Source organism: Theropithecus gelada, chromosome 1 (assembly GCF_003255815.1).
Source record: "Theropithecus gelada isolate Dixy chromosome 1, Tgel_1.0, whole genome shotgun sequence".
Classification (NCBI taxonomy): domain Eukaryota; kingdom Metazoa; phylum Chordata; class Mammalia; order Primates; family Cercopithecidae; genus Theropithecus; species Theropithecus gelada.
In genome coordinates, this window is record NC_037668.1 from 10,348,047 (window position 1) to 10,366,435 (window position 18,389).

Here is an 18,389-nt window from a genome sequence, read left to right on the forward strand (position 1 = left end):
CTTTTCTAAGCATCCTTTTACTTGATCTCCTGCAGCAGTTTTTAATACTTTCCCTACAAGTGAAGTTAAACTAACTGGCCTGTAATTTCCTGGTGTGTCCCTAAGCTCTATGAAATAACGGCATTAGGTTGGCTAGCTTCCAATTCTTCCAGAATTTTTTTGTTTTGTTTTAAAACGCAGGATTGAAAAGGCCAGAGAATGCTTCCTGTCTCCCTTTTCCTTCGTTTCTTCCATGACATACTGCTCTCTCTGTTCCCAGTAGAGCTGCCATTTTAATAACTTCAAACCTCTTAAATGTTTTCACATATTATTTGTACCTATCTCTGAAGCATGAGTTTTCCATTTTTCATTTTGACAAGGGCCACCCCCAATATAACAGCTTACAATTCTATTGAATTGACTATTACTTCAAGGCACTGTTTAAAAAATGAGTTTCATATCAGGAATCTGAAAAAGAGTGGCAAACTAGATTGTAATTAAGCCTGTGTTCTCACTTGTGAATTACTAATAAATACATGTTGGAAAAGACCTGAGAAAAATGTCTATACATCCAGGAAACAGAAGTCAAAAAATGGAACTACTACATCTGGGCATACTAATCTCATGCACTAGCATAGTGTCTTAAAAGTACGGTGAAATGCATTAGATCTGAAGATCTCATTTGCATCCTACATTTTATTAAACTGCATTTGGTCCATTATTTTTAAATCTAATATCAGAAAAATCTTTCCACATTTGATGGTCTCCCAGTTACAACAGAAAGGCCCATAGAAATATTTTAAGATATATTTGTTAAAAAGTTATTTTAAACATTATTTTCTTAAAATATGAGAATTTTTTTTTACTGATAGGAGTAAAAAAGAAAATAATTATTTGCATTTATAAAATTGCACCATATCACATCATGTTTAGGATAGTTCAAGTTCTTTATTGTGTAGAAACTTGGAAAATTGTTTTGAAATAAGCGAGTCATCAACTAGAGCATAAGAACTTTTATTCTTTTTTTTTTTTTTTTTTGAGACGGAGTCTCGCTCTGTAGCCCAGGCTAGAGTGCAGTGGCCGGATCTCAGCTCACTGCAAGCTCCGCCTCCCGGGTTCACGCCATTCTCCGGCCTCAGCCTCCCGAGTAGCTGGGACTACAGACGCCCGCCACCTCGCCCGGCTAGTTTTTTGTATTTCTTAGTAGAGACAGGGTTTCACCGTGTTAGCCAGGATGGTCTCGATCTCCTGACCTCGTGATCCACCCGTCTCGGCCTCCCAAAGTGCTGGGATTACAGGCTTGAGCCACCGCGCCCGGCCAAGAACTTTTATTCTTTATAGACAATTTTTGTTTCAGTAAGCTTTTCACTTTTTTTATTTTGTGATGACCTAATGCGTCTTTTATAAGTAAGTCACAGGCACATAAATCACGGCCCATTTGTGTGGATGAAAGCTCATTTCCTGGTAGGTAGGCATGGTGATCACCATCATGAAATGAAAAGAAACATGAAGTGGAATTTAAAAACTTTTAGGATGGTTGATTCTGATTTCAGATAAATTGGATAAGTAAACCCCTATCAACTAGTAGCTTTTTCTTTCTGATTTATCAAAGTGATGTCAAACCTAAAATTTACACATTTATCCCGTAAAGTTCACTTACTGTGTATCAGATTTAGTCACAAGTGGGAGAACCTTTGCATTTATGGTACACACAGAACTCTCTCATTGAGAACATTTCAGTTGGTTTTGAATGACTACTGATATTTTCCTTTTTAATTTTGGTCAGGACTGACTATACCTGTAAATAAACAGGTCAGATTTTCTATGTGGGCCATAAATTATCCATACACAGAAAATTATCTGTGCATAACTAGCAAGTTTACTTAAGTTCAGGCATGAATCTAAAGCATGTACTTTTTCCAGTGTTTGAAATTTTTCCTCATAGAGTTCCATCTTTAGGATTTTAAAGTTGCAATTAAAATATGTATGGAATTCATCTTTCCTATTTAGCATATATTATACCATATAACTACAAATTTAGTACACATTAATTCAGTCTTCTCCCATTCCTATGGCTTTGCTTGAGCTATTCCCTTTTCTTAGAATGCCCTCTTCCACATTTGAAAGTCAAGATCTACCCATCCAAGGGTAGACAGCTTTGAGACCAGTGAAAGATTACTTGGTTGGTGATAAAGTAGAAAAACTTGGTGCTATAGGTTTACCTTTGGTTAAATCCAAATTCTTCATTTTGCTAGTGAGCAGACTTCCTACCTTCTCTATGCCTTCATTTCCCCATGCATACAATGGGGATTTTATATTTCCTTTTAGAATTGTGATGTGGGCTAATTGATGTAATATATGTAAAAGATCAAAATTATCAGGTCCTTTTCTTTCAAACGCCAATGTTTTCACAAAAATGTCTCCGGGTCTCACTCCTCCCTGCCAACTACCCCAATTACTGATAATCTCATCTTCCTTTGAATTCTTATACACTTTACCTGCCCCTCAAGAACTTCACTATTTTCTGCATTGTGTTATTCACTCATTCAGCAACTATTTATTGAATGCCTACCATGTGCCAGGCTTATATCCACATACATTTTGTTCTTTTTTTCCTCTAGCTTATTCTTAAGCTTCTTGAGGTTACGTCTTTGTAATATTAATATTCCTTCCTCTCGCTTCATTGTCTGATAGTGCCTGGCACTAGTGCTTGAACAAGTATGTATTTGTTAATATTTGGTAATATTTTAATATTTGGTAACACCGGCGTTACTATATAATGCATGCAATAAGTGTATATTTTCAAATGTGTCCACATCCTCAAATAGGATTCACATGTGGGAAATGGTGCTCATATGCCAGTACATGGGGTCATCCTCATCCTCATTATTAAATAATAATAATGATGACGATGATAATAAAGCAATAGCCAACATTCCTGAGAATATACACAAAAAAGAATATTCTGTTCTCATTCCTACATGAGTTCTTGAAGTAGTTTCTACTAGAGCAAAACATGGTTTCCAAAATGAGAATATGAATGAACAAATGAGCTGCAGCTAAGTCTCTATGGAATTACATTAGCACAAATATAAGGAGTTTTTCAAATAACTATGGTTTATAAATAAGGACTTTCATATATACAATGCCATGGCTAGATGAAATTCTAAGGTTTCAGGGGAAATTACACAATCTCATAATGAGGCTGTGTGTACACAACACCAAGCCATCCAAATGAAAACTTGAGCAAATCACTTAGGAATGTGGTCTTTGCTAGCCCAGACATTTCGAGTCATTATTGGAAATATGTAATGTGGCTCTGACACTATTTTACTGCTCGTGGATGAAGTACACTATAGAGAAGTCTCACTTTAATTTGCTGCTTCTAATCAACCACAGGCTAGAAAACGAGAAAGCCAAATTGGTTAAAACTGTGTTTGAAATAAGACTAGGCTCTGATTTAAGGCTGAGAGTACCTTACAAACAGAAGTAAATATAGGTGTTTAAGTGCATGGCTATTCTATTTTTAGTTACTTATCTCCAAAATGGAGGTTTCTAAAAAGTTACCATGTAACATAAGGAATCTGTCAGATTACCTCTTCTCCCACAGTGCAGAGTTTCCTTTGAGAAATGGGATGTAGTGACTTTCGCTCCTCAGGAGTTTACCTCTATCAAGCGTCCTAGTGTCTCCAGAGTTGGTTCCTTCCAGTGGGTTCTTGGTCTTGCTGACTTCAAAGAATGAAGTTGCAGACCTCTGCATGAGTGTTACACCTCTTAAAGTTGGTGCAGACCCAAACAGTGACCATCAGCAAGTTTTATTATGAAGAGCAAAATAACAGCTTCTGCAGCATTTAGGAGTACAGCAACGCACTGAGAGCTACTGCCTCAGGTCGCCGGCCAGTTTTTAATTCCCTTATTTGGCCCCACCCACATCCTGCTGATTGGTCCATTTTACAGAGCACTGATTGGTCCACTTTACAGAGTGCTGATTGGTCCATTTTTACAGAATGCTGATTGGCACATTTACAATCCTCTAGCTAGACACAGAGCACTGATTGATGCATTTGCAATCTTCTAGCTAGACAGAAAAGTTCTCCAAGTCCCCACCCCACCCAGAAGCCCAGCCAGCTTCACCTCTCACTAGTTGCTACAGACCATGCAAGATTCTACACAGAAATAGATTCATGAGCACACTGTCCACATGTCTCAAAGGTCCAGAAGTCCCAAGAGACTTTCTGGGCCTATTCCATGGCCACCACTCACAACTCCATGCAGCTCTGCAGGCGTTGCCAGTGACTTTTCAATTCACTTGGGATGAAGTACCAGGTAGCAGAGTGCTTGAGCAGGTCCTAAGTGTGAAGGAACTGAGATGGGAAATATACCCCTCTTCTCCAGATGTGCAACCTGTCCTTGGCTGATGCTGACAACGAGCCTGAATTTGTTTTATGGCCTTTATTATTTTTGCTTCAGTGACTGGCATTAATGAATGAATGCTGCACCTCAGGTTCCGTCTCCATGGCACTCCACCCACCTTCTCTTTTCTTCTGGAACCATTCAGAAGAGGGTATGTGAGCGAGTGTAGGAGGCTTATTGCCCAAACACTCCACTGGAAGAATGTGATAGAGCCAGATGTGAAATGGATCTCCCCTGAGTGAAGAATATGCAACCAAGAGTTGCAGCACATATTGGAGAGGAATGGCTTTCTGACTTAACTCTGGGTTTGTAATCTTGTGCTATCCCACATCCAAGTCAGAATGCCTGTCCAGCCTAGACATCAAAACTGGCCTGCTATCATTTCTGATTTTTACTGAGTATCTGTGAAGAAGAAAGAATCTTTTGGGGGGTTAATAGATCCCAGGCCTGAGAATTGGATATGGATTTCTATAGCCACTCGGAAGAAAAATTCCAATATTTTAAATCCACGTATCACATAATGTTTCAAGTGGAGCACACACATTTGGAACATTATAAAAAAGAGACAAAGTATATTATTTGACTGCAACAGCGCAGATAACTTTGCTGTGATGGTGAGCGCAGTGTAGCAAGAGTTAATGCTATAAAATTCACAGCACTGTCTATTGTGAATAAATCCAATGAAACTTGTTCAGATAGTACTCAAGCAATACTAAATAGACCATATGTAATCACCCAAGACCTGAGACACATAAAAACTTTATTAGTCATTACTGAAATAAAGTGCAAATAAGTTCGTCTTAGAAAGATCCAAAACTCTTTATGTTTTAGGTCAGCTGCACCATAAAACAGTGCCTGACAAATTTTAAGTGATATTCTAATTAATCACTGGATTTTTATAGTTTCTTGAAAGTTGTAAGTTAGATATTAACAAGGCAGGGTGAGAGGAAATCCCCTCATACGGAGAATGAGTCCTACGTCCTTTGCACAAGCCCACTGGGTCAGCCAAGCCAGACTTTATACTAAGCAGCTGTTGGAAATGGAACAGACCATTAATCCGAAGAGTATCATTATTTTCATATCGATTAAAGTGGGATGTAAACCGTGCACCAAATTCACAAACTGATGGAAAATCATTCCAGCTGTGCCTCTGTCTGATACAAGAAACACTTTCTGGTGCATTTTTACATTTTTTTTTCGAGAAACTAACGTTTTGTAATATACTGATCATATGATTCTCCTTAATGCTATCACATACTCAGCAATCATCATGACCCAGCATTTTGGGTGTATAGATGTTTCTGATTTATATTTTTCATTTATGTCAATTAGATGCAATGATGGTATCAACAATCTAGGAAATTGTATTTGTAAAGGGAAATTTTGAAATTTCAAAATTTTAAAAGGAGGCAGACTTTTTTTGTGTTCACCGTCAGGAACAAATATCTCCAATGAGGAGCAGGCATTTATTTTCAAGGAATGAAATTTAAAAATGGCTATCACATTATTACTTCAATTATTTTTTCTAAAAACACAAAAATCTCTTCTATAAACACTTTCACTTACCTCATAATATAAAGGAACATTACCACCTACAGGTTTTTTTGTCTTTTTAGATGAAGCAGATCCAACAAGTGTATTTATTTCATTAATCTGTAAGAAAATTAAATTAACTTATAATGTAAAAAGCCTTATTTGAAGAATATTTAGATATATGTAACTTTCAAATATCTAGGTGATCTGAAGCGTTGGGGAAACCAGCAAGAAAGAGGTACCCATGAATTAGGTAAAATATTTATAGTCACTTTGTAAGCTGTCAGTAATTGTATGGGTATGTGCCATCTGACAGATCTTTTCTATATTATTGCTCTCCTCTGACCTCTGACACTTATGATTCTCTGTAGCCTTCATTTTACAATTAGTCATGTACCTCCCTGGAATCTTAAATAGTCTAGTCTTTTATAATTATTTAACTTGAATTAAATATTTTCTCACAGAACCTAGCATGGTGCCTGGTATGACCTCAGAAATCTTTGACAAATAAATTAATATTGAATTAACAAAATTAATAAACAAAAATAAATTCTTCCAGATTGAACAACTCAAATTTATTCTGGCTAAATAGTTACTTAAAATAATCCATCAAAATTTACAAAACAGTCCAAGAATAAGACAGTTTATTTTATAATTCTATTCTCTTATTTTAAGTAAAAAAGTCTTCAGGGGATTTTGAGGTAGGAAGGGACAGGTACCTGCTGGAAAATGTCTTGCCAGGATACCATACTGAAGAGTTTACGCTGAGGGACCTGGACAGCCAGGGTAAGGGCTTGGATGAGAAGATCATCTTCAATCTGGTTCCCAACCACAAAAGCAATGGAGGCCTTCCAATCGTTCTATTAAAAATCAGATGGAATTAGATTTTAAAGATTCCTGAATAGGTCATTTCATGTCAAATATTTCCACTGAGAAACAATAATTTTCCTGTAAATCTTACTTGAAAGACAGAGGTGACCTTGTAATGTATGTGGTTCCCTGATTGAAGTAGCCGCAAGGCGGCAGTGTTGTGCCAAATTTCATGCAACTTGACCAAGACAATTTTCTTGAGAAACTAGTCCTTTTATTTTGAGGAAGACGATTTTTAAAAACGACACTTTCACTAAACTGTTGTCCAAGAATAATCCGGTGTTGGAAAGCAATCGTTCATTCCTATGTCACAAATATATATTAAGATGTAGTCTCAAAAAACAAGAACCTTTATTTTGTTCCCTAGTATATCCCAAGACTCTAAATAGTGGTAGGAATATAAAAGCAGCTGAAAAAAACTGTTAAATGTTGGGTCATATTGGATGAGCTGCCAAATGAGAACTGAACCACATCTTTTTCTCTTAATGTAACACAAGAATCTCATTGCTAATTCACAAGTGAGTCCTTTCCACTCCCAAGAAATGGGCAAAAATATTACACTTGGACATGAAATTTCACATCAAATAATTAAAAAAAAAAAGTTACTAAAGAATTACATTCAGTACTTTTTTCTCTTTGTTTATTATAATTATAATTTCTGTTGGGAGATTAAGAGTGGTGCTCACTGGATTATCGCACATTACCCACTGTGAGGTGCTGAGGAAAGAGCTACTCACGCAAATCAGTATTCCTGCTTTCGAACACTAACAATTTTAGGGGGAGATGAAACCAACAAACACAATAAAGACATCAGAAAAGAGAGGGAATAGTAAGGGAGGGCACGCTAGTCATGTGACCTGTCTGGGCCTTAGTTTCCCCATTCATAAAATAAAGGGGTTGGACAGGGCAATCCCTAAGCATCTCTCTAGCTCCTCTCTAGAGGTCTGATTCAAATATAGTAAAACGGTCTCCTGGTGGATACCAAAACAATGTCTAAGATTTGAAAAGGTCACACAAATTTAATAAAATGCATAATTTTATGTGGTTCCTCTGGTTTCTCCCCAGTTTATAATCAGGTTGATGACAAAACTAGCATATAGGTGGGAGAAAATACTTTAGTGTAAATTCTTTCTTACCATCAAAAAGCAATTGTCCTTAAATCCTTATTTAGTTCCATGGAAGTCTACTAACTACCTAACAAGACTCATCCAATTCTTAAGGCTATCACCAAAGCAAAAAACACATATAAAAGCATAAAAATGTATATTTGACTTGCAAAGTGTGTGTGTGCATGCATGCATGCAGGTAGGTGTGACTTTGTGTGGTTTCCTCTGTTACAATGAGTTGAAAACATTCTTTGTGTCTCTAAATTCACCAGGGGAAGACTGATCATTTATTTTTTAAACATTCTGACTTTTAAAAGTAGATATGATATGTATAATGCATTCTTTAGAAAAAAAATATCCTTGATCTCAAAATGACCTTTCCTGAATTAGATGCCTTTTTTCTCTTGTCTGCTTTCTCAGTCAAAGCTGCAACTGTAGTCATCATTAAGGGGGAAAAATCTCTTTCGTTTCACAATAAAGTACACACAGTTACAGGACAGGCAATACCTTGAAGTTCCTGGTGGCTACACCTTCCAAGACTGAAGATTTTAATAACCACCTTTACCCCCTTATCCCACTCTCCACTGCAAGTTTCCTTGCCAATATTTGAAAGTGAATGGTGACAAGAAAAGACTGTCTTTCTGCTCTTTGGGGGGCAATTGAGAAAGAGGGTATTGTAGTCCATTACCCATCTATCCATTAGTATTTGGTGTCAAGGCAGGTGTTGACCATTTCAGATCAGAAAAAAGAGAAGAGGGGCAAGAGGGAACTAACAATTACTGTGAATCTGCCATGTGTCAGGCATATGTTATCTCATAGAATCCCTAAGTTATCCTACAAAATAGGTTCACTATTATCTTATAGATGGAAAGATAAAGGTCCAAAAAAGTTAAATGACTTGTTCAAGGTCATTTTGGCAGAACCTCATGGAGACCACAGACACGGCTTACAACTTTGTGATCATTTCAGAACAGTTTTGGGAATAAGTCTTTGGGCTCAGAATGTCTTTCCATAATCCTTAAATTGCACCTAATAGACTATTTGACCATAATAAAACTATCAAGCAAAGATTTATCTCAAATGTATACATGTGTATAGAGCCTTCAAAAATAGATTAGGTAGGCTGGGTGGGGTGGCTCATGCCTATAATCCCAGCAGTGTGGGAGGCCGAGGTGGGCAGATCATGAGGCCAGGAGATCAAGACCATTCTGGCTAACATAGTGAAACCCCATCTCTACTAAAAAATACAAAAAGTTAGTCCAGCATGGTGGCAGGTGCCTGTAGTCCCAGCTACTTGGGATGCTGAGGCAGGAGAATGGCATGAACCTGGGAGGCAGAGCTTGCAGTGAGCTGAGATCACATCATTGCACTCCAGCCTGGGTGACACAGCGAGACTCTCTCTCAAGAAAAAAAAAAAAGATTAGGGATTAAATCTTTAAAACATGATATGATTACTTTTTTAAAAATTATAATTTTACAAAGGATCAAAGAGGTTAAAGAAATTTCCCAAGGTTCTTTCTCTCAAGCGCAATGCTCTTGTTCCTTCCTTTGCTCCAGGAGATATCTTTTTTATTATTATTATTATTATTATTATTATTATTATTATTATTATACTTTAAGTTCTAGGGTACATGTGCATAACGTGCAGGTTTGTTACATATGTGTACTTGTGCCATGTTGCTGTGCTGCACCCATCAACTCGTCAGCACCCATCAACTCGTCATTTACATCAGGTATAACTCCCAATGCAATCCCTCCCCGCTCCCCCCTCCCCATGATAGGCCCCGGTGTGTGATTGTTCCTCCAAGTCCTGGCACTGTACCAAAACTTGTGGCTCCTTGAAGTCACTCTGAGACAGTGTGCCCAGGTGAGAGCAGGTTCAGATTTGTTTAGAGCTCTCTAGGAGAGCTGGGGGTCTAGGCCACGTCTCCCCATTTCAAGTGGTCTTAAGAGTCCAGCTCTGTCCCAGTTTCCCATCTATGCTCTCTTGCCCACCAAATGCGTGCTTTAAAATTGGATCTATGTGGCAAAACAGGACTCATAACTTTGTCAGAGTTATGGTTTAGTGTCTAATCACATGGCCAGAGCCTGAGTAAGCATGACAGGGACCAGTCAGACAGTAATAACACAAACTGAGAATGCCTACAGAAAAGGATGCACTCATTGTGAGCTGCAGCAGGGGGCAGTGAGACGCTAGCAAATGCGCATTATTGAACAAATGAAGAACAAGTCATTTCCCCATGTCTAATTGGACAGAAGAATTAAATAAGCAATTCTCTGCAAATACAATTTCTGAGTGTTTCTCTTAGTATTTCAGGGTAACCAGAGATTCCAAACTTCCACCAACTGGCGGCATTTTTAGAAATAAAAAACTAGAAAAAAAAATCAGACACAGATTAGATTTGGCAAAATACAATAGAAAACAACCCTCCACCCGTATCCTATCCCAACATGCAGTTAAATGAAGTCCTTAAATTTAAGTTCACAGGACAGAGAAAGAAATTTAATATGGAGAAAACAAGGGTTGACCATTGTGGGCCAATGAAAGTATAATGTGTGCAACCCAGTTTACTACAGACTACTAATTACACCCAACTTCTTAAACTATCTTAAGAAGTTTAAGTTTAAGATAGTTTAAGAAGTTTGGGTGTAATTAGTAGCATGAGCTGAGAGAAAGAAGATTAATAATTTCAGAAAAGCTACACTGGATATATCCAATGGTGAAGGAAGAGGGTCTGGGTCTGTCACACCGAAAGCACCTTAGAAAATCAAGTCGGTTGTCTGTGACCTGGAGGCACGTATTGTACGTGATCATTGCTGAGTCTCGCCCCTCGTAGTGATTGATAAAGCCATTCAAAGGATGGAATGAAGTCATGTATGGACACAATCCATTTCCCTTTATTTACTTTACCAGTCTCACCTAATTTGAGGCCTAGCAGGAGGGCTTCTTAACCCAGACACTTACATAGTAGTCTCCTAAGGCAAGAAAGTATTCACATAAATGCAGAGAAACTGGCTGTCTTACATAAGCCTCCTGTCCCGGAGACACAGGGTAAATTTACAACTGTTTTTCTTTCATATATTGCAAATTCTCCAAATTTTACTTAGGCATTTCATATTCTTAATTGCAAAAGCCTTTTCAAAAGCAAGTGAAAAGTGGCTTTTGGACAATCGGATTGTAATTGCTTCCCTCTATTAGCACAAGTAATCAGCTGATTTAGGGAAAGACAAGGGCAAGACTTGCAAGCCCTCTTCTGCTGCCTTTGCTAGTATGATAGGGTGCGACTCGAGATGACAGTCTCACAGTCCTCTACCCAGAACTAAACAGGGTCTGAGCTCTATGAACCAGTAGTGGTCAGCACCCTTATTATGAGAAGACGTACAAATGCCCCAGGTAAAATCAATGCAACATTCAAAAAATCAGGTTTTATTAAGAGCTAGTTAACATTGTACAGATATGCAAACCTGTACTTTACGTCAATACTCTGCTGAGACGATAACCTTTTCGTTAAGTAGATTTACTGCCAAATGGACAGGGATTTGTGAATGTCTTTCTCATACCAGGGTTTTCCTTCAAAAAGAGTCTTCGATCTCCATCAGCAAGGAGTGTTGGTATGGGCTTTTGGCCAGCAGAAGAAATATTTTTATTACATAGAACTGGCTGCTACAATCATATTTGTGTGACTCTAACTGTAAAATAGGTTGAAAATATATGTTAAAAATGGGTATACGTTGTTACATAATAAACAAGAATACTATTAATGGCCATGCTATGTACTAATCTCTTTACTGTCTTTACTAAACAAGTACTTATTATGATAGACTCTAATTATATATCTCTCACAATTTATTATAAGTGCTGTAGTTTCACTTAATTAGATTATACTGTTATAGTAATCCTTATTTAGGAATTGGACCATGTATGTGGCTGTCATGTTTTCTCATCTAGACTGTAAACTCATTAGGTCACAAATGATGTTTTCTATGCTTTTGCACTTTGTGGTGCCTGGCAGTGAATGGGAAATGCAGCAGGGGTCTATACATAAACATCTGTTGGCTGATATTTTAAAGCAACAGGGATTACATTTGGATCCTGAGAGGGTTTTGACCCTCAAATCATAAACTGCTAGAAGGTAGCATGTCTGGAAACTGCAGGGTATTCAGCCCATGGCCCTGGAGTCCTTTAGGAAGAGAACACACTATATCTGATCGAACATGGTCCACACCAGAGGTTAGTAACAATGGTTTGGGAACTGGGCCTTGAGGCCATTCCTCTGCTTAGACACATTTCCCAGGAGTGACCTAGACATGCAACTAGATGCTAGGGGAAGGAGGATGCTCCTGCAGATAGGAGAAAAAAGCCAAAGACTCACATCCAAACCTGCATTGCCTATAAAACCATTCCTCCCCTCTCTCTCCTTCTTATTTTCTCATCTCCTATCAGAAGGCATCTTGATGGCCTGCTCCCTCCTCCCTTCCCAACCTACTACCTATAGGCTACAAGTTCTGTGGTTTCTTTCTTTTTTTCTTTCTTTTTTCAGGGTGCCTTAGAAATTCTTATGAGTTTGATTTATGGTGGAAGAATATCAGAGTGGGGTGGGGAGAGAAGGGAGGTGACTGAAGCAGCACACAGTGTGTGCTGTCGTGGTCCATAATCTGGGAGAGGACTGTAAACTGACATCTGCCTCCTGCAGCAACTACTGCTTGATTCACCCTAATCTTTTGACCTCTGTCTAGGAATGTGCTGAAGCCGATTGCTCATGGCTTTTCCCAACTCTCTTCGGTGAGATTGCCTTAATAATTTGAAATATGCTACAGTAGGAGTATTCAAACTAAGGCGATGGCAAACACTGCAAATCAGAGATGTCCACTTGGAGAACAGGTTACTAAACATTTACCAGCATATCACAGCTTCCATCCCAGGAACAGCTGCATGTCTAAGACTGACTTAGTTATGATTTTCATTGGGAAGACCAAAGCTGTCTCTGAGAAAATATTAAGGAGGGCAAAGCAGATGTACTCCCTCTATTGCACACAAACCCCACCCCCATCCCAGAGACACACTCTGCAGCAATGCACTACGTGGATCTATAATTAAGAGTCTGCTGATGTTGCTTCAGGTGTGACCTAGCTTTAAGTACTATCCTTCAAAATAGGCTCTATGAAAAGCAGGTGACAAGGCAAATATAGAGATCACCAAGAGGAGCAGGGGCACACCACTCCAGGGCTCTCCTTTCCTCTTGATCATTTCCCTACTTCCCCACTCAGGCGTCTGCACACTGGGGCCAATGACCTGTGAGATCCCTAAGCACCCCCTGCCAACAAGTGACTAGATTCCTTCATGCTGTGGTGGCCCCTTGAAGAAGCATGGATCTTTGTGGCACAGTAATTACAAGCCTGGGCTCGATTCACTGAGCCCAGATTAGAATCTCAATAAACCAGTTGTGTGCCCCTGGGCAAGTTACTTAACTTCTCTGTGCCTCATGCATAAATGAAGATAATGACAGTATCTGTCTATTGGGATTGTTGTGAAGATTGAATGAGAAAATCTATAGAAAGTCCTTCTCAGTATAGCACCTAGCAATAATCCTAGCCATCCTTAAGGATATTATTTTGGAGGCCTTCTGCTCTTGTTAGTCATTAGAAAAAACACGGTTAGTCCATGCAAGCTGCTTCATGTGTGGAGAACTTATGGGAGACCCAAGGAAAAAATAATTAATCAGAATATCAACGGTTGCATCACAAAAAGGCAAATATAAGTTTGAACAAGAATTTGTACAATACTTTTCTCTTTGATAATAATAAACATGTTAACTGACTTGCTTCTAAAGTATTTTGGGTCCTTGGAAGAGAGGGCCAGAATCATGAACATATTACATTTAAAATTCTAAAGGTATGTATAATAATTTTTCAGAGCCATGAAAGAGAATATGAGTGTGGCATGAGAAATCTTCAAGTCATTTTGTGCCCTGTGCAAGTCTGCCAGAGACATGAACCCATCACCAACCATAGAAACAAACCAGTTATCAATTAGAGTCACATGAGAAGACACTGAGCTTTAGAATTTGTGCACTGGCTGACTATGAAGATGATGACCTCTGAGGTGGTCATACAGAGGACTAGGGGAAGAGAGCAGCCTCAGGCTACTTTTCATTAGAGATGTGGATCTGCTTACTTGGCTTAAAAAATACGAAAATGAATCAGTTGTTTGCTGGTTGAACTGCAAATATTAATCTGATCAATTTTGGGCATCCAGGCCTAAAACATGGATGTCATGCAGGGCTAGTTCTTAAAATAAAAACAAAAGTAATAATTGAAGTTTATTTTTGATAGGGAGCCTTAGTGCACTCTTCTCCCCAGATAAGACAGGTTTCCTGGCCTGCCACTATATTCTGGCTTCACAGGGCTCATTACAGACCTTACCAGAATCTACTACCTCCTAGGTATTACCTGCTATTCAGCTCAGAGTCTTAAGAGTTGATTTATATATATACACACACACATATTTATATACACACATATTTATATACACACACATATTTATATATACACACACACACAAACACACACCCAGAGGCTTTAGTGCTAGGACCATTTTAAAGTATTTCTTCTAATATCTGCATTTTCAAAAAGGAATCTCAGTGACTCCTAGACTAACTCAAAGGGATGTCCTGCTAATGGTGGTATTTTAGGCTGTGGACTGGTCCAGTGGAAAAGGCTCCCCTAGAATTATACCAGAACAGACCCCTAGACAACTTCCTGCTTCACCCATGTGCCTGGCACATAGAAGCATTCAATAAATGTTTCTTGAACTTAGCAGCCAAAACCACACACTAAAGAGAATTTTTACACATGCTTAGCATGGGAGGGCTGACTGAGTATGTGGCGTTTTATCAGCCACGCTCAGCACTTTGGAAGGAGTCATGCCTCTGAATCACCAGAATTTGAATTAGAGAAAGAGCTCATTCCTTTGATGTGTAGACAACACTGTACATGGCTTATATTCACTGATGAAAACACAGTAGTCTAGAAACAGCTTTACTATGCATGTATACACACTCTGGTTGGTTTTTCTTGTCTTCATAAATATTAAATGTGATCACTAATTAAAAATATTGAAGTTCTGAGGTAGATATGCAGAGAGGTTTGGGTAGTGTCAAATTCTGCCTCTGTGATTTCTTAGCCAGATGACCTTGCGCTTATCTTTGTGACTCAGTTTTCTCATTTAAAATGATGAATCTATTAATACAACTTTCAAAAGACTATTGCAGGACTCAAGAACGAATATACCTAGGGTCATTTTGTAAATTTGTTGAGCACCAGGTAAATGTTAAATATTAATATATGCAAGGGAAATATTCTAATTTCCTGTATAAAGTTCTGCAAAAATGAGTTAAAAGCGGTAACTGCTGCAGTAATTTTCAATTTTGAATTTAGATATGTCCTGGGGATCTTCTTTGTATCGTGTAGCCTCTGGCTTAGGCTGTTTGATTGTTTTTCTTTCGTTTTTCACAGAGTCCTTGGCCCATCCCACCAATCTAGCACATGAGCTTAATTCGGTTTTGCTCCATGCATCAGAGAGTTTTAAGACAGCTATTAAAACACCACATGGAAAAGCTTTGCAGGGAATTCTACTCCACAGAGAAACCACAGAGCCACTACACACCTTAACTATCTCCCCACCCCCAATAGTGGGCTAAAATTACGGCTCCATTATGTTAGTACAATCCAACCAGTTTTATGGCTTGGAGCAAAATCTGAGGTTCAAAATGAACTTCAGAACATAAAAAGTAAGGCAAACCTCAAAAGGAAACAAGCTTCTTTGGGTTTTCAAACAAATATTACATATCAGAGACATTCTTCTAAAAGAGGAGACCAAGAAAAGCCAAGAGGAGTCCTGCTAATTGCTCCAGAAATGTAAAACTGGAATCAGAGACTCACCCCCCTAAAAGGAGATCTCTTTTCATCATCATGTATTAAAAGCTACAACCTTTCATCAACTACTTCCCCAAGCATGAGACCTTCTTTGACCTTGCTTGAGTTCCTTCAATGTTGCATCACTATCTTCCACGTTAAAAAATAAGATATATTTTCAAGACTTAATGTTAGCTCATTGCTTACTCTACTATAGCCCTTTTGCTTTGTTTTTCCATCTTCCTTCCTGTACTGTAAATGTCATTTATACATTAAGCTTTGTGTGTATTTCATGAATTTGTTGTGCCTTGGCACTAGGGCTACCCAGAACAAACAAAATAACCGACCAATACTCATTCTCATGAGCCATCCATGCTGTTGCTTGGTTAATTCAATCTCATGGACAACTTATTTTCTTACAGTGAATGCGAGCCTCTTCATTTATCCCTTGTTTACTACAAAGCCATGGGTGTAATTTAATTTCTACATCCATCTTGAGTGGAGCATATCCAGGGCTACTTCTACAAACACAAGATTGTCCTGGTTACTAACTCTACCTTATTCTTCCCCAAATTCAATAAAGTGTCCAAGCAACAGGAATATTTTGGCAGCCAAATTACATATCTCATAATATTCCTAATATCTGAAAGCAGGACAAGTCTAACCATGTGTTCTGATTTTTAGGTCTACAAATATGGTCTTCAAATGATAGAGTGAGAAAGAAGGGTTAAAGAAAGAGGATACAGGGAGCAGTGCCAGGTCTTCTAGGGAGCTGAGTTTGTATTATGCTAGCAGGGAATGATGGGAGTCTCTCCAATAACTCCCTGGGGGTGTGTCAGAAAAACTATGAGACTGTAATTTGAGCAAGAAGAGTGTCAGGGAATCTGTGCCCTACTTCAATTCAACAAAAATGAGTAGTAGTTCAGCTCAACGAGCATTTATTACATTAGTATGACTAAATATATATGATGTAACAAACTAAGGGATACACAAAATGACTAAGAGTGTGAAAATGAGCAAACAATGCTTGTATCATGAAGTAAATTTCTAGAGACTATTTCTTGTAAAGGTTATTTAACATCGGTGGCCCTGACTTGCTTTTATTGAGGAACTTATGGTCCAGAGCTGGTGCTGTGCAGCAATCCTGACTTCTCCAGCTGCTCAGGACACAGCAATTGTGCTAGGAAGCTAAAAGGCAGTGGAGACCTGACACAGAGTAAGGAAAATGAGGTCAGACCCCAAACAGACAAGTGGAGGGTAAAAGTATTAATCAAGATCAATCAATCCTAGTGGGAGGGCAGATAAAATTGTGGAGGGTGGAGGTGTCTGAAGTAGTTCCTGAGATCTTTCTTCTGAGAATGCTTGTAACTTTCTTTAGAGTTCCATGCAATTGTCATTTTTTTTTAAGGGAAGGGTTTCTTAGGAGGCAAACAAGGACAGGTGAAGGAGAACTGGGAGGGAAGATGGCCCTGAAGCCAGGGTAGGAATGGTGCATGTAGTCAAAGGCAATTAGAAGGTCACCACTGACCTTAGCAAGAGCAGTTCTACTTGAGTGAAACTGCTTCCCACTCATTCCTTCACTTGTGTAATCCTACACACCCTCATAATTCACGTATCTCCTTCATAATATAAACCCCCTTTAAGGACCACGTGACAAAGTATCCCCAGTCAATGATTAGAATAAATTTCAAGCCCTAGATCTGGTTATGGTTCTTAATTTTCTCCAATTACACAGGTACATGGAGTCTATTTATTGGATATGTTAGGGCAGTAATTCATTATAATTATTCCTCTCATATTGATTCCCTAATAGAGTCCTTACAATAGCTCTTTCAATGGTGTAATAAAAAGAGCACTGGATTTAGTATCAGAAAACCTGATTGTTGTCCTGATTCCAACCACATGGCCTTGGAAAAACATTTAAGCACTCACAACCTGGACCTTAGCAAAATAATAATAATACTTAGAGCGGAAAGTCATTCATTCATTCATTCAGCTAGTATTTACCGAGGAGTTACAAAAATTGAAATGGGCATGGCTTTGGGAATAGGCATAAGGCATAATCACTTCCCTTAAACAGCATCAGTCTGGGGAGAGAAATACACAAAAAAGGTGAAAAGAGATTACATGTAAAGTATCTCACAGCTATAAAGCACTGTACAAAGTGTCCATTTCTATTATCATATTATTTACCCAAATATATTTACTAATAATTAATATTTACTACATGGGTACCTACACTGCATGTGCTGCCCCAGAAATGAAGGGTGCAAAGTTGAATAAAATGAAGCCCAAATTGTTCCATATTGCATTAACCAATTCTGCAATTTGTTTTTTTTTCCTTCAACATTATGTTTTGATGTCTATCCATGTTGAGAGATACAGATTTAGTTCATTTCTTTTAATTGCTCTTATCTTATTTATGTTTGCATCCTTTATTTCTATGGCAGCATATGCAACATAAGTACTCATATAGTAAATATTAACTATTAGTGAAATCATACAGTAAACAATACTATATGTTATTCATGAATATAGCTAAATAGATACATAGGCTAAGAAGATATGTATTCC

At 38.3% G+C, this 18,389-nt stretch overlaps 1 protein-coding gene across 1 annotated transcript in view; it reads right to left on the reverse strand.

Moving 5' to 3' along the window:
• Positions 1–18,389, reverse strand: part of SPAG17 (sperm associated antigen 17) — a 232,641-nt gene that overhangs the window by 193,441 nt on the left and 20,811 nt on the right. Inside the window, exons 2-3 of the mRNA XM_025390599.1 lie at positions 6,645–6,785; positions 5,959–6,045 (exon numbers count right to left, since the gene is read on the reverse strand). Of these exons, the coding sequence (XP_025246384.1) occupies positions 5,959–6,045; positions 6,645–6,785 (228 nt within the window). The remainder of the gene's footprint in view (positions 1–5,958; positions 6,046–6,644; positions 6,786–18,389) is intronic.